The following is a 27,985-nucleotide window of genomic DNA, read 5'->3' on the forward strand; positions in this document are numbered from 1 at the left end:
GGTGTATAACATGTGGTTCTGGGGTTGTGCAAAAAAGGAGAATATAAAACAAGGTCAAACAGACTATTTCTCTTTAAGGGCAGAGACTGCGCCCTCCAGTTTTTAGCAAGATGCCTTGCACATAGTAGGTAGTCAATAAATATTTGCTGCATGAATCAGCAAATGAAGGAATGGCAAGAAGACAGGGAGTGAGGTTGCTGGATGAAAAACAACAGCTCTAATTCCTTCCCTCAATAAATACTTATTGATTACTTATTCTAAAAGTAACCTATCTGCAATATTCATATCAGTGTTGTCTTCCAAAAATGCTGCATAATTTCTAGATTTATAGGGAAAGATTTCTACATAGAATGTTCTGGAATAAACTAGAAATTGAACATTATATAAAAGCTACTCTGGACTCTGAGGCAACTGCAGGACCAGAATCCTTTATCTGCAATTCCAAAGTCTACAAAATTCTGAAAACCAAGAGATTTTGTAAGTTTGGAGCCAATACCCATTGGACCTGAACTGATGTTAGCGAATTTATTTATATACTTTATATACTTAGACTAATCAGACATTTCACTGAGAAATATTAATATGTTTGGAGATGCTGCTCTAGACCTCAAAAGGCTGTTGTATAATGTGCACTTAACTATCTTTGTAAAACCTGAAAAATTCTGGGGAACACCAACCACATTTGGCTCCAGAGTTCTGAATAAGTTATTGTGTATTTGTACAAAATTCCCTTTGAAAGACTAGAAAGAAGCTGTGATTAAAATCTGGTCAATAATGGAAGTAGAATTCAGGTGAGTTCCCAATCTACGTAATACATACTTTTTAAAGTTTACTATGAAGAAAACAAATAGGATTTACAAACATTAGATTTTTCTAGAACAAATTATTCACAAAAGAAAGAAAAGGTATTTTGAATCTCTCTTTTTTCAAGATTCAGATTCTGAACTTACCCTTTCACTTTTCACAGAACCAGTGACATCGTCATCATTTAGGTGGCGCTTGAACTTGGGAGGCATTTTTTTTTTAAATCAGGGAGTACTCTTCTACTTCCCAGTAGAATAAGTTTTCACCACCTTAAAGAGAAAATAAATTTCATTTCATCAGACTTGAGCCTGTGGGGTGTAAGCTAAAGCGCTTAAAACAGTGTACAAAGCCCTAATTAGGGTCCCCCTCCACTTCCCTGACTTCCACTACTCCCTCTCACCTGCTCCACTCCAGTGATCCTGGCCTCCATGCTAGGGCTCAATATGTAAGAAAGAGTTAAAAACATGAGAAAACGGAGATAACTTTCTGAAGAGAACATGTGGAGGAAATTAGTGACATTTTTATAAAAGGAAAGAGCAGACTGTACAGGAGAGGAGGAAAAATAGGAGGCTGTCCCCTTGAGATTGAGAAATCAGCTGCTTTAAGATTTTAACGTGGAGTCAGCAGACAGCAGAACATTTCTAACTCTCTCACTTTTACTGAGTTGCTTAAACAATGATTCCGTTTCCTCATCTGTAAAATGGTGATTTCTAGGCTTCGGCATGGAGTTTGGATGGTCAAATCAGGTTACCACAAACATGCAAAAACATTCTGTAAACTATAATGTTCTGTTTTAAAGCACAGCCCTAGGTGCTCCAAGAAAAGGGGTAAGTTTGGTAAGTACTGGGTTAAACAAAGCCAAGTTTGGTTTGGTTTGGTTTTGCTACAGAAAATCTCACAGCTTTTTATATGCCAATATGCATTGTGATTTTCCAGGAAAATACCTGAATATGCAACATACTGAACATTTTTTTGAGAAAAAGCTGACATATGCAAACATGAGTTTTCAGTATGTTGGACTAGAAGATGGATGAAGAATGAGACTAGCTAAGATGTACTGAGTGGCTGGTTTACTGTGTGTTAGGCACTGTGCTCAGTGATTTACACACTATTTTCTCTTACTCTTTACATCACTCTTTTGAAGTAGGCACTAGGAAACTAAGAAAATTAAGGTTTAGTAAAGATAAGTAACTAACAGTGTTAGTCACTCTACTCATTGAAATAGCAGAAACATAGGCATAAATTAATCAATGGCTGTGCCTGATCAGTTTTAATATTTATCCAATTAGCTGTCTATCAGGTTACACAGTTCTGTTCTAGGAAGACCACTTCCCTGTAACAACCTAGTAGCCCTCTTTCTGTTTCCACAAGAAGAAACACCTCTAAGAACTTTAAGTATAATGAGACATTAGTTTGTTGGTTAATACTATATACTTAAAAAAAAAAAAGCCAAGAGTCCAGTTTCATAAACCAAATAAAGTAAAATTTTAAGCTGACTTCCCATCAAAACAAATTGATACACTTTCCTTTGATTCAAAATGCTTTTCCAAAACAGAAGCTTAATCATTTGTAGCAAAAACGAAATACTTGCTACCTAAGTAACAGCTCTAGAGTTCTTTTCTGTCACATACATCTGGCAACTTACCCATTTTATTCCCCATACTTTGATTTCAGAATAATTCATTCATGCAGAAATGCTACAGAATGTATCAAAAAACAGATAACAAAGGAAGCAACCGAATAATTAAGGGCTTTTCTTTTAATTATACCCGTATTTTATTTATATTTTAAACTCCACAAACGGGCTGCCTCAACATCCAAAAGCAGATAACAGGCAGACTTACATAACATCTTTGTGAAACATACAGGAAAGCTACAAATTTAATACAAGTTTCATTACGAGCAAACCCAAACTCGGATCAGTAATCCAGGGATCAGCTTTATGAAGGCAAGAAATCGCTGTCTGACAAACATAAAAGCCATCAGCAAAGCAGCTGGCAGATTAATTAACTGCGCTTAATGAACAACAGGGCAACTGATATTTGTACCAAACAACTAGTAGAAATAAACCATGCTCAGATATTAAGATTTATAAATATTCTACCTAAGATACCCCCTCAAAAAAATACATATGAATGCAGGTGTTTGTGTCTAGGTATATATATGTAAATATAAGAGCCTATATGATGTATTTCAACACTGGAGGGAGACCTCCAATACACTTAAGTGTCACATCTTTGCTTCTTATGCCATCATTATACGTTTACAATTTCTTGTATGTTTTGAAAAGATAGTACGTTCTGTATTCACTGGCTTTACACGTAATAAACTTCTAACCTGTTGTTTAGTAAATGTTGATTTCATTTTTGTTTTACGCAAACAACAAGCAAACCAAAACCCCTGGTATTTCATTTCACAAAAAGCTCGAATCCGAACAGAGGCTTTCCTTTTCCCAGCCTCCGTTCCCTTTCTGACTCCTCTTCCTCATTTCTCATCTCAGCAGTCTTGGCTGGTGCAGTTTCACGGAAATAAGTGACTTGGATGGATACAGGCTGGAGATGTTATTCCCAAAACCTGTCAAAGTGTAATGATTCACCTCACCTTCCGGTCATTATAAACGCAGCGGGGTTGGCGCTCTCTCTCCCAAGCCTTTGAATAATGAAACAAATCCATCCCCTCCAGCAAGCAGCTCCGTTCAACCCCCCACCCCATCTGTCGCACCAGGCCACGTCCCCCGACATCTGCTCCTCACTCCAGTCCTTTCTGCCCCAAGATACCCACTCAGGTTCCCGGCTGCCACCCACTCCTCTCCAATCTTCCCATCTCCCCAGAGCACCCTGCAATTTGCATTCTCTCCCTTAACCGCCCCCCACCACACACCCCAGCTCCGGTCGTCCCTCCTAGGGCACCTCCGGCCCGACCCCAGCCTTTTCCCACTCGGGGCTCCCTCCCCGGCCCCTCGAGGCCGGTCCCCAGCTCGACGCGGACGTTGGGAGCGGCGGGGCAGGGGCGTCGTCCCGGTTTCCTTCCTCCGCACATCAGCCCCTCCCGTCGGGACCAGGCGGGCGCCCGTACCTGAGTCTCCCGGGGAGCTCCGGGCAGCTCTCGGGGGCGGGCAGCGCTGGGTGGGCGGGGGAAGGAGTGGGAAGCGGAGGAAGAAAGCGGGGTGGGCAACACAGTGGGCGCGGACACGGCGTCGGCCGCTCCGCTGCAGCTGCGCCCCCGCTCATCGAGCCGATCGGCGCTCCGCGGCCTGGCGCCAGGCGGCGGGGGCGGGTCCAGGCCGCGGAGATCGTCGAGGGAGTCGATCCCACCCTTCGCTCTCTACCTAGAGGTCCCGGCGGACGCCAGGTTTGGGTCCAGATCCCCAGGATGTACTTGTGCTTTAAGGCAGAAACGGCAACCTCGGGTTCCTGAGGTCCTCGCCAAGACTGGGCGTTCGGGGGAGGTGGAGGAAGCTCTGAGAAGTCACCGAGGGCTGGGCGCTGAGGGCTAGCTCGTGACTGGGGTTGATGAGGCGTTAATAAGGTGGTGCTTTGTGCGCGGTCCATCCCCCGGGCTAAGGAAGCCGAGCAGAAAAACGGGGATGGCTCGAAGCCCGAGGACCGGCTTCGGCTAGTCTAGAGCCTTTTCTGAAGAAAGGAGATTTGTGTGATCCCTTGTTTATAGCATCAGAGGTGGACCTGGAGAGAGACCTTCAGGGTACTCATTAAGTCTCCTTGTTTTGGACAGTAGGAATCTCTGGACCAAAGAGATTTACGTGACGTTGCACAGCTAGTTTGGACAGATTTGAGACGAGGTCTCAGTGTTCTTTCCCCTGTATGCTGTAGAGTTCTAACGTAAAATAACTGGGTCATACACCAGGCAGACACCGGAGCCTTCAGGTTTCAGGTGGGAAATCACTCTCGCGTGGCCATTACACTGTTCTCTTTTCTTCCTACCTCCCCTCCCCCGAAGTTAGTAGCATATTTAAGGCTGCAGTAGCTGGGCATAGTAATCCAAAGCAATTCCACTTTTTTTTTTTTTTTTTTGCTTTCTCCTTTTTGTCTTATTTATCCATCCCTCCCACACATGCCCCAGGTGGATTGTTTTATCGGGTCGTTCCCCCCCCCCCCATCAATTTGCTTGCTACTCATCTTTCTTACTAAATATCTCTGGGCCCTTTGTGTAATACAGTTTAGTGCATATAAGCCAAACAAACGCTAATTAATTGAAAGATACCTTGGTGAGGGCAATGACTCTCCAGTTAATTATGTAGAGTTGAACCACCTGGAACGCTTTAGCAATGACTGATGCCCAGGCACTGCTCTGACGTTCTGATTTAATTGGCCTGAGATGTTGAGAAGGAGTGAGCCATAGGTTGTCAACTGAAGCTTCTGAAAGCCTGGTATTAGACTGACACACTATCTGTCGGACCCAAGCTTACATGGACTGAAATGGTCTACCTAGAAGGCAAGCTACTTATAGTACGTTTCTCTGTGTAGGCATGTTAGTGGGATTACCCATCCATAGATGTCTCAGAAGGTATTTTTTTCCTTCTACAGGTGATTTTATATCTGCGTATCTGTTTGATATGGGTGCTTCCCAGCTTTGCTGTCTTAGCCAATTACAGGTTTAACCAGTTACAGCCTCAGCCCTTTTTACAGGACAACTTAAGGCAATATGATGGGTGCACTGTACCAGCATATCATTGCATAACTTGTGTGAATCAACCATTCTTTTGGGTTTTTTTAACCATAGTTCTTTAGTTCTGCCAAACATTTTGGTATGATTGCTTTAGAGAGGGGTAATGCAAATCTCACTCTTTAATCACCTGAACAAAGTCTCTCTATCCCCGACACTTCTGAAACCTTAGGACATGTCTTTTTACAGTTACTGTAGATCAGGTATGCCTGGCTGCAAAGGCCGGCTGAACAGGTGCATGGTCATTCAGGAAAATCAGGTTGGCCAGGGACCTGGAACAGGGCGAGCCTCAGGAGAGGCCAGGATATTAACCCCTCATCAGACACATGATTTGCAAATACTTACTTCCATCTCACAGGCTGCCTTTTCACTCTGTTTATTGTTTCCTTTGATGCATAGAAGCTTGATGTAGTCCCATCTTGTTGCCTGTGCTTTCGGTGTCGTATCCAAGAAGATATTGCCAAATCCAATGTCATGAATCCAATATCCTATGTTTCTTCCAGGAGCTTTATAGTTTTGGGTCTTACCTCAAAATGGATTAAAGACATAAATGGTATTTTTGTATATGGTGAGGATAGGGCCCAACTTTGTTCTTTTGTATGTAGCTATTCAGTTTTCCCAATGACAAGGAGATTGGTATTTTTGAGGCTAATGGAGCAGGCCAGTGTGTCTGGAGCTTGGTAAACAGGGAGAGTGGTAGAAGAGAACTTTGGAGATGTAGGCAGGGTCTGGGTCATGAAAGAAATTTATAGGACATGCGGAGTCTAGATTCCATTCTCATTGCATTGGGAAGCCACTGGAGAGTGACATGAACAGATCTATACTTTTAAATAATCATTGTTTTCCTCAAAAAGTTAAATATATTTGACACAACATTGTAAAGTGACTATAACTCAATACAAAATGTTTTAAAAAAAGTTAAACAGAATTATATGGCCCAGCAATTCCACTCCTCCATATAAATTCTAGATAACCGAAAACACACATTCATACAAAAACTTGTACATGAATGTTCATAGAAACATTATTCATCATTGCCAAAATGTGTTAACAACACAACTGTTCACCTGTTGATGAATACATGCACCACATTTTGTTTATCCATATTATGAAATATTATTCAGGTAATACATGGAATGAAGTACTGTTACATGCTACAACATGGATGAACCTTGAAAACATTATGCTAAGTGGAAGAAGCCAGTCACAAAAGACAACATACTATATGATTCCTTTTTTTATGAAATCTCCAGAGTCAGAAATCTATAGAAACAGTAGATGAATGGTTGCAAGATGGTACGAGGAGGGAAAAATAGGACTACCTGCTAATAGGTAGGGGGTGTCTTCTGTGGGTGATAAAAAGATTCTGGAATTAGGTAGTGGTAATGGTTGCATAGCATTATGAATATACTAAAACCCACTGAAGTGTAATTTTTAATGGTCTTTTTTTTAATAAAGGAAAGATTTATTTGATCTGAAGAGGAACCAGAGTATAAATTGTGAATTTTGTTATGTGAAGTGTATCTCAATTAAAAAATGCTTCATATTAAAAAAAAATCACTGTGGCTACTGTGTGGTAAATGGGCTGAAGTTGGGCAAGAGCAAAGGAGGCAAAGGAGGCAAAGGAGGGCACTAGGTAAAGGATCAGAAGGCTAGACGTTTGATCAAATTCACATACTGAGAAATGGATAGATCTTTCTGATTCCAAATCCCATATTCTTAACATCTGGACTACATAGTTTCCTATTAATAACAGGGATTTAAATTTAGCCCAGGGTCCCCTTTCCTGCCATCTCTAGAAATGTTCACACCATACTTCCTGAGGACATGTCTCTGCTGAGTTTTCAAACACTAGAATGGTTGCTTGGATGAAATTTCCACATACTAGGAAAAACATTTTCCTTCTTCGTATCAGAACAAATGAGCATAAAGGTACACTGTTCAAAGATGAGAGGGATTAAGAACAGTAAAACATTTGGCACCGTAACTTGAGATTCTTCTTAGGGGAAGACCTTTCTGCACCCTTATGGCAAGAAAAGTGTTTTAGCTTTAGAGAGGGATTGCATATTAGACTAAAGGGAATTTTGTTCTCCTGGATTCTTTGAAGTTCTCTGGATCTGAATGTTAAAAAAATACCTTAGGTGGAGCACTTAAGGGATTTTTATTTATTAAATACTGTTTTAAAATCCTTTTCTTTGGTGGTAGAAAATGTTATGGGCTGAGGACAGGGCATCCAATAAAATGGGATACATGAGTTGCTCAGGGTAGATGTGCTGAGTGCTGGAGTTTGATAAAAACAACTTGTTTTCCAAGGGTTTTTTTCTTCTGCAAAATAACTGAAATATAAAATAAAGTTATGGAGAAAACATTGTAATAGTTTAACCTTGTACTCTTTCCCATTATCCAGGCTGTAAAACACAAAGATGGGATCCAAATGGAGGGCTTCGTGAGCCCCCTCATGTAGGGGTCCGATGCACCAGGCACACACCCTTTGGCACCATTCCCTCATCTTCCCTGGCTTTCCAGTTATCAAAATGTTACTGCCTGCTGGCCCAGTATGCTATGCTCTCTGCTTTTCCCCCGCAAAAGTGGACATAAATGCTTTGCAGTCCATGCATTTCAGAAAACTGGTGCACTTACAGTCGGAAACTACTGAACAAAGAAAATCCTGGGAATCAAGTACAATGCCCAGAGGCAGGCATGGCTGAATTCACTCAGTGATGTACCACTTTTTCATTTATTTGTAATTAACTGGCGTTTTGCCTTAGTTGTGTGTGTGTGTGTGTGTGTGTGTGTGTGTGTGTGTGTATCTCCATCTCATTATTTCAAAGTAATATATGAGAAAATTCTTGGCAAATGGCAGGTTATACACGAACTAAAAAATACTATTATGATTATTCCAATCTTAAGAATCCAATGTCAGCTAAAGAATTACTTCTCAGGGAAACAATACCTTCAAAAAACATTGATGCCAGTTAATAAAATGTTACATTATCCTGGGATGTCATGTGTGCCTTCCATTGTTCCAAGACACAGGAGACTATTTATTTCTTAGTTTTTCAGATGTGGAAAACAAACTCATTTGCAAAGGAGACTTCCAGTATGAAACAGTTTCCAGCATTATATAGGCCACTCCCTGTTCACCAAGGAGAGGTTCCCTTTAAGCAGTTTTATATCCCACTCAAGCCTTTTCATGTCTTGGACAACCAACTCCAATTGGATACCACGGACAGAATTTGAGATGGGTATGGGCCCTGGGATAGGCATGCCAGGTGGGGAGACTGGCTGTTAGCTCTGGCTCCAGGTTTTACAAGTGTGATGACCTCTGAAATCCTTGCAGCAACAGTTCTACAAATGATGCTCTATCTCCTTCCCTGTTTCTTTCTATAGATGATTTCCCCAGTCATCCAGAGTCCAATGTGGAGGCCATTTTGAGTCCCTCAATCTTTCATACCCTATACATCATCAGTCATCAGTGCTTCAGTTCTTGCTAAGAACATCTCTCATATTACCAGTCCTTTTCAATGGTAACAACCCTCGTTCTCCAATGGCAAGTTTAATCTACATGCTTGGAATAGAAGAACTCTATTCTTCTCAAAACCTGACCTTCTCCTCAGTTTCTAGCTTTATCTTCTGCTGCTCTCCCCCGACTATAACCCTCTGCCCAACCACACACTCCCTCTCACGTCTACGCACTGTCTTACTTTCCTGTGGCTACTGTAGCAAATTACCAAAAACTCAGCTCTGGAGGAGAATCCTTTTCCTTGACTTTTCCAGCTTCTAGAGGTACTTTCCTTGGCTCGCGCCCCCCACCCCCTCCATCATCAAAGCCAGCAATGCTGAGCCATTCCTCATGTGACCACCTCATTGCTTCTCCCTCTTCTGCCCTCCTCTTTCACTTTTAAGGACCCTCGTGATTACACTGGGCCCATATGGATAAACTGACTAATCTCCCTATTTTAATGTTAGCTGATTCAGCAACCTTAATTCCTCTTTGCCATGTAACCTAATGTACTCACAAATTCCGGGAATTAGGACATGGACATCTTTGTAAGTACATTATTCTGCCTACCACATGCTTTCTCCCATCCTCGACCCCCCAAATTTTCAGAAATGCTTTTAGTTATCTATTCCTCATTTTGCAATTACCTTAGCAACAGTCACTTAATTGAATATTGTTACTCAAAATCTTATTTTTCAACTAAGCAAGACTAACTGCAAATTATGTATTCAGAGGTCTGGATTTACATTTTTAGGGAAAAAACCCCACAATGTTGAATGGCTTTATCTAAGCTCAGTTTGCATTTTAAATCATACTTGTTTGAAAAGATATATGCACCCCAATGTTCACAGCAGCATTATTTACACCTGCCAAGATATGGAAGCAAGCTAAATGTCCATCAACAGATGAATGGACAAAAAAGATATAGTGTATATATACAATGGAATCCTACTCAGCCATAAAAACGTGATATTTTGCCATTTGCAGCAATGTGGATGGACTTGGAGGGCATTATGCTAAGTGAAATAAGTCAGACAGAGAAAGGCAAATGTTGTATGATATTACTTACATATGGAGTCTAAAAAATACATCGGTGGGGAGCGTATAGCTCGGTGGTAGAGCGCATGCTTAGCATGTACGAGGTCCTGGGTTCAACCCCCAGGACCACCATTAAAAATAAATAAATAAATAAACCTAATTACCTCTTCTGCCCCTGCCAAAAATAAAAAATAGAAAAATTAAAAATATAATAAACTAGTATATATAACAAAGAAGCAGCAGACTCACAGATATAGAGGACAAACTAGTGGTTACCAGTGGGGAGAGGGGCACAATGGGTAAGGGATTAAGAGGTACAAACTATTAGATATAAAATAGGCTCCAAGGATATATTGTGGAACACAGGGATGATAGCCAATATTTCGTAATAACTCTAAAAATTGTGAATCACTATATTGTACACCTGTAACATATACTATTATACATCAACTATACTTCAATTAAAAAAAATCATACTGGTAACCACTCAGAGGATCGTAATAAAATACAAAGTATTTTAATATCTAATTGGCCTAAATTAACCAAGGACACTAATGATAACATACCTATTAATTGTATTTCACAGGCAAAACTTGAGAGAAATGTTGCAATTATGAGTATTCTAAAAGACAGACTCTAATATTATATATCTAAAGTATTTTTGCGTTAGTCATTCATACACTTTCAGGAAACTTCCCCAGCAAGTTTTAGCTTAAAGTGCTCTGGTTGTTACTGCTTTCTTAGGCAGGCACAGGTGGAGATAGGTGAGTTACTTACCCTCTTGGTCTGAGACATAGTGCAAACAATAATTGTATTTTTAGGGCATCAAATAAGGGGTGGAGCTCGGGCTGCGCTGATTGAAATCACTCCTTATGACCTTTTCTAATATCATGTCCTTATCAGAAAGGACAGTAGAGAGAGAGGGAAAAGAAGGAGTTTCCTGAAGAGAACTGCAGAGGGTGAAAATTCTTGATTCTTACCTACGTCATCCTGATGCTACTGCAACAAGTTTAGGTGAGCAGTATTTAACAAAACAGTCAGATTATAGAATCTTTAAAAATATTTTTGTCCCTTCCTCAGAAAAGCCTTCTCAGTCACCCCCTAAATCAGAAGACGTCTCAAAGATATCTGATCTTGTGGAATCTTATGCTTCTCCTTCACAGCACATATCACGAACCTTCATTACAGATTATTTTTTGTAATTATTTGATGTGTGTCTTCCATACAATTGCCTTGCTTACCATTGCATCCTTAGCTTTCACCACAGAGTTTGGTTCATATTAGTCAGTTTAAATGTTTGTTGAATTGAATAAATCCTTGAAGTGAGAGGGGAGAGGCTGTGCTTTTTTGGGTTTTTGGGTATTGTATAGCTGTTCAAGGACAGTGTCCTCAGCCCTCAATAAATGCTCTCTGCAAGAGCCCACATCTCACCTATTAGGAATGATGCAGTAGCAGACGCCACCTCAGAGGCTCTTTCCAGCTCACCTTATCTTAGGTAGAGAGGAAATGATGTGAACCCAGCAAGCCGTATATGAAAATAGATTTTCTTTGATGTGACTTATCGCAATTATATTTAAAAGCAGTAGTTCTCAAAGTGTGGTCCCTGGGCCAACAACATCTGTATCACCTGAGAACTTGTTAGAACTGCAAATCCTTGGGCCCCACTATAGACCTGGTGGATCAGAAACTCTGGGGCTAGGGCTCAGCAATCTGTTTTTTAAGCCCCCCAAGCTGATTTTGATGCATGCAAAGTTTGAGAACTACCCCCTTTAAACCAAAGTTCAAGCCCAGTTTAACCAATGTACAGAATCTACTTGGCTATCTATGCTAGTGAGGTCTAAAACAGCCCAGACTACAACGCTCAGTTCCAAGCCTACCTGCCCCCAGTCTGTAATTTCCCCCTTGCAATATGTAATGCTGTGAAAGCTCAATGATGCACGTATTTTAAAACAGTGTTCTTCACAGGAACTTACTTAGGTATTTGGATGAGCATCCGAAAGCACATTATGTTCACTAAACACATAAAACAAGCAGTAGTAACTACTTAATAGATGACATCAGAATGACGACCTAAGGAGGCCCATTACCAAAATGAGTCTTAAGTTTTGCATACTGTGCTTTGAGAGGAGGAGGGAGAGTACCCACTTCTGAACACCTAGTTGTTATTCTTTTCCTCTGAATTTTCATGTTATTACATTATTAATAGTGGCATCTTATGTTCTGGTGCCGAAAAAATTGAGCCAAGGGCCATTTCCCTCCAAATTAAACTTGAATTATACAAGTAAAGGCGGGGGCGGGGGGTGGGGGCGGGAGATGCAGAATTTAACATGGCTGGGATGGGCAGTTTTCTTCTGCTATGGACTTGGTTCTACTCATCCCTTGCCTCGTTTCCTTCTAATTTACAGGTTTTTCTTCTCGGAGACCCCCTCCTCCAGGGTGCCCACCGCGGTCCCCTTCAGCCCTTGTGTGGCTCGTGACCAGAACTGGAGACGAAGCTGGCTCCGCGGCGAAAGAAACACAGTGCCTGGGAAGCCTGCGCGCTCTCTTCCGCGGCTGGAAAGCCCAGAGCTGAGAAGAATGCTCCCGCGCAGCAATCGGTCGCGAACTAGGGACTAAGCCAGCCGGGCCTCTCCTGCCCCGCCTCCGGCCGGCGGCCCCGCCCCGTTCCGGCCTACGTAAGTAAACGCGCGCAGCCTGCGACGAAGCCGTCGGCGTGAGGCCAGCGCGTCGCAGCCAATGAGGTTCCAAGAACCAAAATCACTAACCAATGAGCTGCTGGCATGGTGGGCGGCCGACCAATCGCGAAGCCTCACACCCGGATATGATTGCCGGTTCTGAAACCAAGATCTAAAAAAAATGTGAGGGGCTTCCCACGTGGGGGCAGGGCCATTGGGCGCGGAGCAGGGTGTGAGAGTTTATTAGGTTTAGTGTCTAGAGCGCGTGGTGGGAGTGTAAGGGTCATCCCTTTGGGCTTTGAGGTGGGAGGGGTGGTGCAGATCAATGTGGCTGTTTGTTCGTGGAAAGAATTCCCGCTGCGGTGTCCCAGAGCCAGCGTGTGGGGAAGCCCGTCCTCCGATGGTACAGCACAGGGAGTAGGAGAGTCTTAAAGACGCGTCTCGGGCAGTGGGAATATGAATCTCTTACCTAAAAGCTCTAAGGAGTTTGGCTCCGTTGACTATTGGGAGAAGTTCTTCCAGCAGCGGGGAAAGAAAGCTTTCGAGTGGTATGGAACCTACCTAGAACTATGCGGGGTGCTACACAAATACATCAAGCCCAGGGAAAAGGTAAGAGCGCGGCCTGGCAGCCCTGTGTGTGTTCTGGAAGGTGGGACGTGATAACAGAAATAATGCACTTGGTAGACCGAGACAGGCGTGAGAGCCCTAATTGGGCCCATATTTTAAGGATTCCATGCAATGTTCTGGCTGAAAGGCAATTACAAAATATCCTTTTAAAGGTTTTCAGATAACAGAGCTTCCGCCCCCAGCTCATCCTTGAATTAATAACCCTACTGGAAGAATGACTCCTTTAGTGGTGCAACCTAGATATCTCCTCCTAGTGAAGAAACTGCTTTTCTGCCACTGTGCATCCCTGTGGAGCTGGCAGCACCTGTGACTTTTACTGATAAATGAATCTGTTATCAAATAATTGTTGCGGGTTTACTGACTTTCAGGCGCTGTGCTCAGCGCTTAAGCCACAAGAGCGTTAAGATTTAAAGCTTGGGCACGTTCCAGAAGTGGAAAGTGTTAAATACAATAATAGGAAGTAGGGAAGGAAAAAGGATAGGAAATGAACATTCAAGGAGGAACCTTTAAGAGCCAAGCCTTATGTTGGGTGCTGTGTACGTGTGTTGGTTTAATCACTGAGTTCTCATAATAAACTTCCAGGTGAGTGGTGGTACACGAACTCTACACATGAGGAAACTGAGGTTCTGAGAGCCAGGTTCTTGCTGAAGATCATACATCTAGTAAGTGGTCACATGGGAATTTAACTTAGGCCCATCTAGCTCCAAAGCTTATGCACTTGTCATTGTACCATGCTTTTCCAGAGACAGTGACATCAGGGAAGAATTTTGAAAGATCAATGGGAGATTGCTGTACAGAGAGGGAGACAACAATCTGTGTTTTATGTTTTGTTTCAGCAAATAGGATATCATGAGTTGGAGCCGAAGGCATGAGTGGAATATGGTTATGCCAGACCTAGGTTTTCAACAGTAAAACAAATAGATTTCAGCTGTAACTAGTGTTTTTGGATTCTGTGACTTCTATCAATTCTTGTGTAATAAATCCTTGATTCAGAGAAAAGAACAATCCTGATTAGTCTGTTTCTACATAACTTGCCTTGTTATAGCTGAGTGTGGTGTGTCAATGGTGAGTTCCTTTAACAAGTGGTGTTTCAAAATGGAGCCTAGAATCAGCTCTGTAATGGTGCTCTTCCCTGACAGTAGCATCTCCCCCTTCTGAAGACATGCAACAGCCAAGACAAGACATGATCCCTTGGAGTACCTGAAGGTTGTTCCTTTGCCTCAATCACTTCCATCTTGGTTTTTCTCCCCTAGGTGCTGGTGATTGGGTGTGGTAACTCAGAGCTAAGTGAGCAGCTGTACGATGTGGGCTATCAGGATATAGTGAACATTGACATCAGTGAGGTTGTCATCAAGCAAATGAAAGAACGCAATGCTGGCCGACGGCCCCAGATGAGCTTCTTGAAGATGGACATGACACAGATGGAGTTTCCCGATGCCTCCTTCCAGGTGGTGTTGGACAAAGGCACCCTGGACGCTGTCCTGACAGATGAGGACGAGAAGACCCTGCAGCAGGTGGACAGGATGCTGGCTGAGGTTGGCCGTGTCCTGCAGGTGGGCGGTCGCTACCTCTGCATCTCCCTGGCTCAGGCTCACGTCCTGAAGAAAGCAGTGGGTCACTTCTCTCGGGAGGGGTGGATGGTGAGGGTGCACCAGGTGGCCAACAGCCAGGACCAGGTGTTGGAAGCAGAGCCTCGGTTCTCCCTGCCTGTCTTTGCCTTCATCATGACCAAGTTCAGGCCAGTCCCTGGCTCTGCCCTTCAGATCTTTGAGCTGTGTGCTCAGGAGCAGGGCAAGCCTGTGCGGCTGGAGAGTGCCGAGCGGCTGGCCGAGGCGGTGCGGGAGCGGCAGCAGTATGCCTGGCTGTGCAGCCAGCTGTACCGCAAGGCCGGGCTGGGGAGTGTGTCTCTGGACTTGTGCAATGGGGACACGGGGGAGCCACGCTACACCCTCCACGTGGTGGACAGCCCCACTGTGAAACCATCGCGGGACAGTCATTTTGCCATTTTCATCAGTGAGTTGGGATTGCTCCCTCTCTTCCCTGGAGGGGCTGGCTTACAGGGGCTGGGGCTGGGGCTTCGGTGGATGGGTATACCTTGGCTGGTTTTATCTTACAGGGGGAGGCACTTCAAGAGGTTAGACTGGCCAAGGCACGAGGAAGGGGAAGTAGCAGCTACCCAGCTGCCTGCTTGAATTGGAGGCTAATTTTTTCCCATCTTCCACTGCAAAGGCTTGATAAAGTGGGAGAATGGGGTTGGTAGGGAGGTGGGAGAAGTAATACAGATACATTTCAGCAGGTCACCTGTTGTAGAGAGGCCAGTTACTTTGTAACCTGGAGTGTGAGGCCGTGGGGTCCCAGCCCTGTAGCCTGTGAGCTGGGGACCTGGAGAAGCTTCTGTGCTTCTCTGCTGAATTGAGAGAGACAGTCCAGAGGAGTAGCTAAAAAAGTGAGCTCTAGACCCAGACTGTTTGGGCTCCAGTCCTGGCTCAGTCCCTTCCTGGTGGTGTGACATTACTTTTCTTTCTGTGCCTTGATTTCCTCATCTCTAAAGTGAGATCACAGTTATGTCGTTGTGAGAGGTATAAAAGCTTTTTGTATGGTGCCTGGCATGTGATAAGTCTTACAAATGTTAGTGTTATTATTGAAAGGAGTAAATGACACCAGATTTACCTTGGTAACCATCAAGAGATAGTATGAGGAAAAGCTTTCAAAAGTCGAATATTCTGGACAAATGTGAGGTGTTGCTATGTCATGCTGGTAATTTGTTTCCTGACATCAAATCCATTTTCCCCAGTATTCCCTTCCCCAACTGTCCGCCTTTGGGAACACATAGCACAGTGGATACGAGCTTGGAGTCTAGGGCTGGACTGCCTGGCTTCACCAGTTACTAGCTGTGTGAACTTGGGCAAATAATATAACTTCTATATCTTAACATTGTCATTTATAAAATCGGAATAATAATATTCCCTGCATCTTGGGCTACTGTAAGGACATGATTAGTTTCAGTTGGTAAACTGGTTGGAATAATGTCTGGCATGTAATAAGTGTTACCATTATTGCTATTTTTCTTGCCCTAGGTACCTGCCCCGCTCCCCTTACATACATGCTTACACTGCCTTTCCAGTCGGGGTCCTGCCATGGGTCTGATTGATGGCAGCTTTGCTCTGGGCATTGTGTGCTAGGGAATTAACCGCCCCTCCGTAGGTCCCAGCTGGAAGGGATGCTGGGCCTTGGCGGGGGCTGGCCCTCTACCACGTGGGGCATTTTGGTTGTGGGTTTGAACACTTTTCCTGGCACGCTCAGTCAACAGGTGCCTCTTTCCAGTCCCCCAGGGTCGGGAGACCGAGTGGCTCTTTGGCATGGAGGAGGGCCGGAAGCAGCTGGCAGCCAGCGCTGGCTTCAGGAGGCTGGTCACAGTGGCCCTTCACCGAGGTCAGCAGTACGAAAGCATGGACAGCATCCAGGCCGAGCTGTCGGCCAGAGTCATGGAGCTGGCCCCGGCCGGGATGCCTGCCCAGCAGCAGGTAATGAAGTTTTGGCCGCAGCTTTCACGGTCTCTGCAGAAGTCATGCGAGCAGCCAGGAAGACAGAGGATGTCTAGGGTCCGTGAGCCTAGCCTGTTCCCGGAGGCACGTCAGCAGCTAAAAGCTGAGTGGTCAGAAATGACGTTCCCTTGCCCCAGGCAGTGAGAAGAAGGTGGGCGGCTGCCTTTATTGAGACCCACGGTAGCATCTGTGTCTCTGGGGCCCCCAGATGGCATGAAGGAAACGCTCTCCACCATGCAAGCTCCAGCTTCACGCTGCTGATTACTCAGACCGTGCTTCTCCTAACTCACTTTGCACAGGTCTTCCTTGGCCATTTTGCTTCTTAGAACCCTTGTTATCTGAGGTAGAATGAAAAAGGCTCAAAACAACTCAGCATAATTTTCAGGATATTAACATTCCTGGTCTGATGTTTCACTGGGAAGGAAACAAAGTTTTAGCCCAAACAGTGATACGGTATGATCAGTTGACACCATCTGTCTTGTGCTGTCCTGGTCACAAGACAGGGTAATTGACAGGTGACTTTATTGCAAGGACTTTATAGAAAGGAGTTTATCCTTCTTGATAGATGGGCAAGCTCAGGTACCTGGGGGCTTGGTGCTGAAATAACATCTGAAAAGAAGAACTCAGGCCAGAGGGTTCCCAGCTGGCAGTTCTGCCCACTAGACTGACTGGTAATTATAGATAAATGTGTGTTTGATTCTTCCTGGAAGACTCTGGGGTTGGTGTCCATCAGAGAAACCCAGATCCTGTGGGGAGGCTCGTTTGTGGCCTTCTCTGAACAGGGCCTATGTCTCTGCAAAGTTGGGAGTCCCTGGTAGTTATTAAATACTCTGCAGGTCTTTAAAAAGAAATAGATGTAAAGATGAGAAGGGAAATGGAAAAGTTCAGCGGGGGAAATGTATTTTTTCTCCTGTTTAGAAGAATGCAGAAAAAAGATGAGAATAACTGGGGGAAGGGAGAAATTTCTCCAGATTTAGAGCAGTTGCTTTCCCCCTGGATTTTCTTTTTCTCTCTGTTCAGAGTCCTTCTCTTATGATTCTAGTCCCTTTTTGAGGGTTCCCTCCAGCTTTTGTTGCCCTGGGCTGGTGAAACTCCTTTTAAGGATTATTGTTGAGGAGGTCATAGTTGTCTTTTGGAGAACCAACTGTGTTTCACTAATGGTTTGGGGGATTTTTATTTTGTTCAGTTGGTTTTCAAAAGGGTGAGTTAAACCTTCTGAGGTGTATTCACAGACCCCAGAAAAGTACCTCAACAGAGTGGCCAACCTTGGAGTTGCTGCTGCGCAGAACCTTGGCAGGGGGATGCCTCACATACTCACAAAGGGGAGGGGTTATCATTTCTCGTATTTCTTAATTGAGCTAGTGTTTGACCCCATGTCCACCATTCCTGCAGGTGCCCTTTCTGTCTGTGGGTGGGGACATTGGGGTCCGGACTGTTCAGCACCAAGACTGCAGCCCTTTGAGTGGCGACTATGTGATTGAGGACGTGCAGGGGGACGACAAGCGTTACTTTCGGCGGCTAATCTTCCTCAGCAACCGGAACGTGGTGCAGTCAGAAGCCAGGCTGCTGCAGGATGCGTCTCACAGAGGTGAGCGCCAGGGCATGGTGGGGGCCCACGTGGATGGGGCATGGGTGGGTGGGGTGGTCAGAAAGCCCCGGGAGCTCGGGGAGCTGTAGGACAGACCTGGATACCTGCGACAGGAGGCACGTGGCCCTGCAGGTCGTCCTCTTAACCATCTGGCCCCTGAGGGTGTGAGTGGTGATAAGCAGAAGAGAGGTGGATGCTGTGTTCTTGAGCAGAGCCTGGCTCTGCAATGATAAGGGGCAGGGGTAATGGTTTACCAAATACATGCGATAATCACTTTCGTGCCTTCAGTTTAGAGGCCACCAATGGTACAGGGTGCTCCGTATACATCTGTATATTAATTCACTAGGCCTCTGCGAGGTGAGCCAGAAACCCAGAGGGTGCAGGTGAGCCCTGCCCTCCATGGTGCCACCTACAAGCACGTGTTTCAGAGGGTTTTAGAGTTGGTGGGTGCCTTAGGGGTCATCTAGTCCAGTGCTGTCCAGTAGGGCTTTCTGCAGTGAAGGAGACGTTTACTGTCCAGGTGGCTATCCAGTATGGTAGCCACTGACCACCTCCTGAACGTGGCTGGTGTAGCTAAGAAACTGGATCTTTAATTTTATTTCTTTAATACAGTGCCTTTTTTCAGAGTTATTATTTTTTATTTCTTTTTCTAATGTAATGCCTTTTTTTCAGGATTCTTATTTTTTATTTCTTTTTAATGTAGTGCTTTTTTCAGTTTTTTTTTTTTCTAATGTAGTACTTTTATATTTTAGAGTGACCTTTTTTTATTGATGTATAGTCAGTTTACAACATTGTATCCTTGTACTCCTTCTGGTGTACAATGTAATGTTTCAGCCATCCACATACATACATATACTCCTTTTCATACTCTTTTTCAATAGGTTACTATAAGATAATGAATATAGTTCCCTGTGTTTAATTTTATTTGATTCTGGTTAACTTACATTTAACTTTATCCAGTGGTTACAGGAGTGGCCAGGGTGGATCTCGACCACGTTCTCCAGGATCCCCTTTAAGTGGTCTCCCAGATGCTGCTCAGAAACTCCTGCTGATGGGGAGAGCAGCAGTTGCTTTCTCTGAGGTGGGGGGTATGTTTGTATTACAACAGCAATACTTGCTCGTTGTAATCAAGTCACAGACCAAGTGTATGGAGTGAAGAGTGCATGCTCCTCCCCTCCCCTTCTCCCCTTTGGAGGCACAGAGACTCAGGCTTGGAATCTGAAATCAGGTCTCCTGATTCCTGGTCGTTTCCTTTGCCTGATCATGCTGTCTTGTTGGCAAGGCCACCTGGAAGGAGGGTGAGAGAGGGAATTCAGAAACCCGTGAGGTCATGGATTTGCCCAGAACTCAGTCAGGTTACTCTGGCAGGACGGCTTTCTCTGAGGCTGTCCCTTGGTCAGGTGCACCCATGTTTGTTGGGCTCGTGTGCTGTCTATCATTTGGTCACTCTGGCTACAGTTTGGTTCAGTGTCATCTCACTGAAAGCTCAGTAAAATTGCTTAAAAGAACATTTTGCCCTCCAGTTAGGGTTTTTGTTTTTGTTTTTCACTGTTGTCGATTCCCTAGCCTTAGTATCACTCAGTTGTCATGGGCATACTCTTCCTCATGGAGGTATTGGTGAGCAAGAAGGAGGATGTGTTAAAAGGTGGTTTGACACCTCTGAAAGGTACACTGTCTCTCACGCATCAGTGCCCAGTGCTGCTGTGGTGTGCAGCTGGCCCCTAGGAAAACCCAGAACCTTCCACTTGCTGTGTCCCGGGGCAGTTGAGGAAGTAGGTAGAGGGAAAGTAGAGGGGCCTTTTGTAGGAGTCTCCCCCTTCTGTGAACATCTGGGATTTCCTCGTCTAGTCAGATGGTTCGTATTACTTTCTGTGGGATATAGTAGGCAGGTGCTGGGTATTGGAGACAGGCAATCCCAGGTTCAGATCCTGGCTGCACTGCCGACTAATTCTGGGTCTAATTAATCATTAACCCTTCAGGTCCTCAGGTTTTCCATCTGCCAAGAATTGGAATAAGAGGGTTGTTACAAGGTTGTTGTAAGAGTAAAATTCCTAGTACAATAATTGGCATAGAGGAGGAAATTAGTAACTTTAAGTCCCTTTTCCCTAAAAGAATTTATGAATAAAATTCTCTCCTGTTCATGGCCTGACATTTCTCTGAGGAGAAGTACTAGTACTCCTCATGTGAGTTTTCCCAGTGTTTTGAGTTTTGGGGTATTTCTTTACCATTTTCCTTTTCTGACTCTGGTATCCAGTGGTGTGTGTTAGATGTTTAACAACCTTCTCTTTGAGGGAAAAAAACACCATGATATGTACCGTTTGCCAATTTCTGTGGCATAAAAATGGCCACCATGGCCAGATTTCAAGCTACCAGCATGTCAACCTGTTCACAAAATTCCCACATATTTAACAGTTGGGTTCTGGAGTCTCATCAAGCCGGCTGCAGCATGCTGCTGCTGGTGTGCCTAACCATCCGAGGACGGGCGTGCCACGCGGACGACTTCATTTCATCTCTGTCTCTGATCCAGCCCAGAAGAAACGGAAAAAGGACAGGAAGAAGCAGCAGCCTGCAGATAACCCAGAGGACCTCCCTGCAGCCCCGGGGCAGTCCATTGATAAGAGTTACCTGTGCTGTGAGCACCACAAAGCCATGATCGCCGGCCTGGCCCTGCTGAGAAACCCAGAGCAGCTCCTAGGTGAGGGGGTCACCGCTGCCTCCCATGGGAGGGGGCCTGTAAGATTCCACACGTGATCCATGTCAGCCGCCTTGCAGTTTAGGAACCGTAATTATAGACCGACAGCTGCACATACATTCATATCTTCCTTATTCCCAGCTATCTTCTGAGTTTGTGAACTTCCAAATAACTTCTCCCTTAGGTTCAAATTGTAATCTTGAAATGGCTGACATGTGCTGATGTCTAAAATTTTCTTTTCTATTCATTTATTTAAAAAAAATACATTCGGTGAGATCTGTAAAGTACACACATCTTAAGTTGTTCAGCCTGATGAAGTTTTACACATGCTTGTACCCAAGTAAGCAGATGGAACATTCAAAAATCGCATCTCTGGGGAAATACTTTTGCACTTTGGGGGAATTTCTGGCTTTTCAGTAATGCATTATTTGAGTACCAGATGCAGTTCTATCTTGAATTTCTACTTAAAAAAATAAAACGCATAGTATAGGTAAAGGAGTCATAGCCTTATCAGCAGTAACAGGTTTGTGTCTGACCGCAGGAGCAAAAATGTTCATGTTTCTGTCCGCTCTTGTAACTGCCTTCACCCGAAGTCCCTGACTGTGTCTTACTGAGACACCCTGTCCTTTTGGCCTACCTCGGATGTATGTCCCTGGAATCTCAGTTCTTACCTTGACTCCTCAGGGTCTGTCTCCTTTTGGTGATTCTTTCCTGTTTCTCGTCTCCTTTCCATCCCTCTGTGGTTGCTGTGGTTTCTCTGTGCTTGGGTCTAGGATTTGGGCCTTTGTTTTCCTGTGATTTCTGGAGCGTGGATGGATTGCCCTCACTTGGCTGATGTGTCTGAGAAGGCAGTTGTGGCCTTTGACTTGCAATCTGGGCAGAGGGCCTCATGTCTACACTGTCCTGTGATCACGGGGAAGATGTTGGCTGTTGTCTATCCCGTTTCCTTGGCGGGGGGGTCTTATAATGGTCAGCGGGGGATTATTGCTCAGATGTCAGCTGAGTGCTGTGGCTCTTTAAGGGGCCATGATAATAACACACTGTTCCGGAAATGGTAAAGGAAGGATTGTGAGGCTGAGGTTGAGTTTTCAGATGTTAAATTGACTCCTGAGTTTCTAGAATGAGACAGGAAGGCCAGGTCTCTAAATCCTGTCTCCCCTGGGCAGAGCCAACCATCTGACTCCCTCTTTTACCCTCCCCAAGGCTGGTACAGAACTTCACAGTGAGCAGATGGTAGAATGATGCTTCTCACCTTTGTTACAGAGACCCCGCTGTCGTTGTTGGTGGTCGGCCTGGGCGGGGGCAGCCTCCCCCTCTTTGTCCACGATCATTTCCCAAAGTCCTGCGTCGATGCTGTGGAGATTGACCCCTGCATGTTGGAAGTGGCCACCCGGTGGTTTGGCTTCTCCCAGAGTGACCGGATGAAGGTCCACATCGCAGATGGCCTGGACTATGTCACCAGCCTGGCGGGAGAAGAGGGTACTGCTGCTGGGGCGTGGGCGGCGGTGCCGAGGGAGGATTGGTCCAGGGTTGTCGGGACTGCATGCGCCTCTAGGATGCATCTCCAGGAGGGCGGCACGGCATCGTCCCCGGCTTTCACCTGCGCCTTTGCTCATTCACTGTTGACATGTCTATTCAGTAGAGCATCAGCCACACGCTCAGCACTGTGTTGGGGCTGGGCTGTAGCAACATGTCAGCAGACCGTCTCCCGCCCTAACGGCGCTAACAAACCAGTGGCCTCCTCCTCTGAATCTCTTCTGACCCCGTACCCTTGCCGTTTCCTCATCATCCGCAGAAACCCAAGGTCTGTAGCTGAGTGAGGAAAAGGGGGAGACGTGTCGGGGGGTGTTGGGAGGTGTGCTGTGTAAATCTTTCAGCTGGAGGTGAAGCCAGAAGTCAAGCAGGACAGCACTCATACCTAGATGAGTGGTTCTGAGCACCGGGGACTTCTGGCAATGTCTGCGGGCACTTTTTTGTCGTAACCGCTAGGCAGGGGTGCTTCTAGCCCCTAGTGGGTAGCACCCAAGGATGCTGCTGAACGTCCTACAATGCACAGGACAGCCAACTGACAATAAAGCGTTATCTGGCCCAAAATGTCAGTAGTGCTGAGGTAAAGAAACCCCGGTGCAGATCTTAGTAGGGATTCCGATAGCCCGGCCGCTGCTGGAATTAAGGCTCCATTTTGCTCTAATCATTTGTATCCCAGGCTTGGTCAAAAGGCATCTTAATATTCTACGATAGTTTCCCTGATCCTCTTGCAGTTTTAGTATACAGGCTTCTGGTTACTGATGCTTTCCAGAGCGTGAGTCCTTCAGGGAGAAGTCAGTTAGGTTGATTCAGTCTTATGTGAACTGAGGGAGCCCAGGCCACCCACTCTTCCTGGTCTGCTCATTCCATCATAGACGCTCTGGTTCTCGCTGGATCAGAATGTCTTCCAGGAAGGGTGTAGCAATCCAGGATGCCTGGGGAGAGTATTTTGGTGCTGGGTGGACAGATGCTGCCTTAATTTAATTGTGTCCTGAGCTGAACTCTATCAGAGTTTCATGGGTTCCCTCTCTGAGGCTGGGAGCAGTTTGGGGGCCCAGGCCCAAGATAGCAGATACACATGAAGCACTTAATATGGTGCCAGGCACATGGTAGGTAATCAGTCCGTGATGTCCTGTAGTTATTACCTCTTGAGCCGGTTGTGAACTGCCCTGGCCGTCATCCTAACACCAGCCTTGCAGATTATTAGAGGGCCCGGTGCTGTAAGTGTGGGCCGTGGCTGTCCTTGGACTTGGATGAACCAACATGTTCTGTTCTCCAAGAACCCAAAATCAGATCTGTACTGTGAGCAGTGATGGGCATGCTGCAGTCCAAAGTCAGTATCTATTAATTACTGAATAATCATTTGCACCATCTCAGTTTGCTAAAAACAAGCCATTAGTGTTGCAGGCCCACCCCTTATAAAAGCTGTTTTCACATTATAGTGAGGAGTGGATCAGATTCATCCTCAGTTCCTTCTCGCCTATTGACTGAGATCATTTCTTTCTGGAGCCAGCTATTGTTCAGTTAACTAGAGAAAAATACACTGACTTTAATTTGAGAACATTTTCTGCTAGGAGGTGACATTTACTGTTTCCAGAGTTAAGTTTAAGCCACCATTTGTTGGGTCAGCCCTGAAAGGCAGAGGCAGTTGCGTTGTCTAGATCAATGATTCTCAGCTCTGCATTTAGAATTACCTGGAGAGCCTAAGAAAACTACCAGAGGCTTCCCATCTCCCCTCCTGTCTGTTCCTCGCCACCCCAGGGTTTTTAACATAGTCGATCGGGAGCACAGCCCAGGTTCTCTGAGTATTTAGAATTTCTCATTTGACTCGAATGTTCTGACAGGATTGAAAATCACTGTTATGGATGAACTCTTAACTGAATAATATAATCATAGAGTAGATCCCAATAATGTGTGTCTGTGGAAGGGGCTTTTAAATGTGGAGGAGGAAGATGAGATTAAGTCCCCATCGTAAACATGGGGTGCTCATGACGGCGACGTTAGTGCCCTTAGAGGCAAACTACCTCCTCTGTGTCATCTTTCCTGCTTAGCCGCCATGCCGACCACAGCTCACAGAGGAGACGTGGTGTAGGAATATAAGTGGTGTCATTTTATCCAGCAAAGACAGACTTGTGTGCTTCTCGCTCCCAGCACGGCCTCACTATGATGTCATCATGTTTGACGTGGACAGTAAGGACCCAACCCTGGGAATGAGTTGCCCACCCCCAGCGTTTGTGGACCAGCCTTTCCTGCAGAAGGTCAAAAGCATCTTGACTCCTGAAGGTATGAGGAAAAGGAGATTGGGGAGGGAGGATGTATATGGGTCCTTTAGCGAATATTTTCTCTTTAATGTAAAATGCACATAAGATTGTAGCTCGGTCAGTTTCCTGAAATTGATTGTACCCATTTACCAGCACCAAACTACCTAACATTTCCAGCACCCAGAAGTCCACCTCTTGTCTCCTTTCAGTAACTGGTCCTCTTCTCAAGGAAAACCACTATCCTAACTACTACCAGCAAACTCCTTTTTGCCCGTTTTTGTTCTTTATAAGAAAGGAATCATACGGAAGATGCTCTGTTTACTTTCACTAAGCATCATGTTTGTGAGATTCACACATAGCATTGTGTTGACCTTGTTCCTTTTTACTGCTAGGTGGTATCCTTGGGTGACTATACCACAATTTATTTCTCCGTTCTGCTGTTGGCCTTTGGGTTGTTTCCTGTTTGGGTCTTTTATAGGAAGTGCTGTGTTCACATTCTAGTAGATGCCTTTTGGTGGAATGTGTGTGCAGCCCTGTTGGGCACAGATGTGGGGCTGGAATTGCCAGATCACAGGTTATGCTTATGTTCAGTTTTCGTCGATGCTGCCACCCAGTTTTACAAAGTAGTGGTCACATTTCACAACCGCACCAGCATGGTGACGCTGGCAACCACTTGAATTTTGCTGCCTGCCCTGGACTGGGCAGGATGTTACTTCATCTTCATAGCAGCCTGTTTTCAGAGGAAGAAGTTGAGGTAGAGACTTGCCAAGGTGACACCAGATAACTCCAGGTCCTTGTGACTGGAAAGCTAGAGCTCTCAGTCCACACGTTCACAGCCTCCAGGATGTTCTGATTTGGTTAGGGTACTGTGGTGAACTTGATTTAGAACCTTAGCTGTCAAGTGAAGGTGTGATGTTATGTCCAGAACGTAATCTCTCTGTGGAACTGGTACATTCTTACTAGCGGTACATTCTTTCTCAAAGCAATTCTTTGTGAGACTGAGGCATAGAGGATGGTAAAATATGTTAGCACAGAAGAGCAAGAAATGAGCTTGGGGGGAGGACCCAGCTCAGTGGTAAATGCATGCTTAGCACGCACAAAGTCCTAGGTTCAATCCCCAGTACCTCCATTAAATAAATAAAGATGGATTAATTAATTAAAACCTAATTACCTCCCCCACCAAAGAAAAAGAAAAAAAATTTAAGAAAGAAATGAGCTTGAAGCTTTCTCCCGGTTCACACATCCCATGCTTTTCTGGTCCTGCTTTTGTACGCCGCGTGTCCTCTGTGAACTCACTGCCCCGGTGGGTGTGCTCCTCAGTCCAGCAGCCTCCCTGGGGCAGGAACGGGTACATTCCTCAGAGCTGGACCTTGTCTCCGACTCGTCCCCCGATCCACGGTCATTCTGACTCTTTCCTTCCCACTTCAGGCATCTTTATCCTCAACCTTGTGTGCCGTGACATGGGGCTCAAGGACTCAGTGCTGGCTGGGCTCAAGGCGGTGTTCCCCCTCCTGTACGTGCGGCGGATTGAGGGCGAAGTGAACGAGATCCTGTTCTGTCAGCTGCACCCTGAGCGGAAGCTGGCCACGCCGGAGCTCCTGGAAACGGCCCAGGCCTTGGAGCAGACCCTGCGGAAGCCTGGGAAGGGCTGGGATGACTCGTACATCCTGTCGGATATGCTCAAAACCGTGCAGCTTGTGTGACGGTCCAGACCAGGCCGTCCCCCCAGCTTCCTTCCAGACTGACCTTGGCCAATCCTGGCCGGCCAGAGATCGAGGAAATATAAATGCACGATACTTTCTAAGCCGCGGATTTTTCTTAGTTTCACACTCAGCTGCGTGTGACCTCCAGCGTGGTGAGGTTTCCCGAAGAGCTGGGAAAATAAAAAGTCCTTTCCATCCTGCCGTCTTCAGTACTGCGTGGGTTGATCGTCTTTGCTTCCTCTACTGTGTCCTTGAGTAGGCGTCCCTGCTGGGCCCCTGTCAGTTGCTGATGCCTTAGCGGGCATGCACCAGGCTCCTGAGGACGAGAGACGGTCAGATGTGATCTACGGTTTGCTTTGCTTCATCCTGTTGGTTGGTTCCGTAGGAACGATCTCGAGTGAGGTAGCAGAGCTTTCTGCGCCAAAAGGCTAGACAGAGAGTAGGGTCTCTAGAGATGGGAGACAGATTTAAGACAACATGTGCTCTGTCTCCCTGCAGATGGAACGGCCGCTGACACGGTCCCACCTTGCACGTAACTGGCCCATGACTGCGTGTGTCAGAGGCTTCGCTGCCGAAGTCTCCGGGCTTGGTTCCTCACACTTCCTGAGCGGCAGCTACGTGCCAGACCCACTGTGAAGGGCTGGAGTGGACGTAAAGATATTTAAGAATGGTCCCAAACTGAATCAGTAATAAAAATTGACATGTTCCAGGAACTCTTCTAAGTGATTTACTACATTGCCTCATGCAATCTGAGGTAAAGGACAGCTCAACCAAAGCTGCGTCTGACCCCAGATCTCACTCGAGCCAAAAGTTTCTATTGAGACTGTTAGGCCAGCAGTTCAGAGGCTGGCTTGAATTTCATCTCATAATGAGTAATCCAAGGCTGACTTCATGAGCAGTGCCATGGAAAACCCACCGCCCCATCTCCGCTCTCCACAGACCCTTTAAAATGGACTCTAACCTCTTCAGGTGACGCACATTTCAAAACTAGGTTGTTGCCCTTACACAGTCTTGTCAGCCCATTGAGGAGAAGGGCTGGGTAGGCAGGGCAGTTTTTAGATGGTACGCTTTAGAAATTCTAGGTGTTCTTCAGGGGCGGGTCTTCCCTGGAGCTGTGTAAAGGGAAGCTTGTCACGCCTGCACCCCAGGGCCTCAGCCTGGGAATGCTCCATTGTTTTCTCACTTGTAAGCTCCTGCAGCGTTAGGGTGGGATATAGAGGCACAGGGTCTGAGTGGGAGGACCTGGTCTGACCGCCCTGCGGTCAGATCACCCCCTAGTGCCGGGCAGACCTTGAAACGGCACACTAGATGGCACAGGCAAGTGAGGGAATGACCAGAGT

At 45.6% G+C, this 27,985-nt stretch overlaps 2 protein-coding genes across 8 annotated transcripts in view; one reads left to right on the top strand and one right to left on the bottom strand.

Moving 5' to 3' along the window:
- VAMP4 (vesicle associated membrane protein 4) overlaps positions 1-4,261 on the bottom strand; it is a 28,050-nt gene extending 23,789 nt beyond the window's left edge. Inside the window, exons 1-3 of one of the 7 annotated variants that reach the window (XM_031435764.2) lie at positions 3,880-4,054; positions 3,142-3,378; positions 951-1,073 (exon numbers count right to left, since the gene is read on the bottom strand). In XM_031435764.2, the coding sequence (XP_031291624.1) occupies positions 951-1,016 (66 nt within the window). In that variant the 5' untranslated portion in view covers positions 1,017-1,073; positions 3,142-3,378; positions 3,880-4,054. Of the gene's footprint in view, positions 1-950; positions 1,074-1,204; positions 1,752-3,141; positions 3,379-3,405; positions 3,653-3,684; positions 3,787-3,879; positions 4,055-4,132 lie in introns of those variants that run through there. The other 6 variants (XM_031435770.2, XM_031435768.2, XM_031435763.2 and 3 more) reach the window with 6 other exon arrangements.
- An 8,594-nt stretch (positions 4,262-12,855) lies between these two features.
- Positions 12,856-26,854, top strand: METTL13 (methyltransferase 13, eEF1A N-terminus and K55). The gene is made up of 8 exons (XM_010984522.2): positions 12,856-13,311; positions 14,583-15,342; positions 16,654-16,853; positions 18,267-18,462; positions 20,990-21,157; positions 22,418-22,633; positions 24,833-24,964; positions 26,371-26,854. The coding sequence occupies exons 1-8, from the start codon at positions 13,159-13,161 to the stop codon at positions 26,643-26,645; spliced, it is 2,100 nt and encodes a 699-aa protein (XP_010982824.1). The 5' UTR covers positions 12,856-13,158; the 3' UTR covers positions 26,646-26,854.
- Positions 26,855-27,985: the final 1,131 nt, after the last annotated feature.

Source organism: Camelus dromedarius, chromosome 23 (assembly GCF_036321535.1).
Source record: "Camelus dromedarius isolate mCamDro1 chromosome 23, mCamDro1.pat, whole genome shotgun sequence".
NCBI classification, from domain to species: Eukaryota; Metazoa; Chordata; class Mammalia; order Artiodactyla; family Camelidae; genus Camelus; species Camelus dromedarius.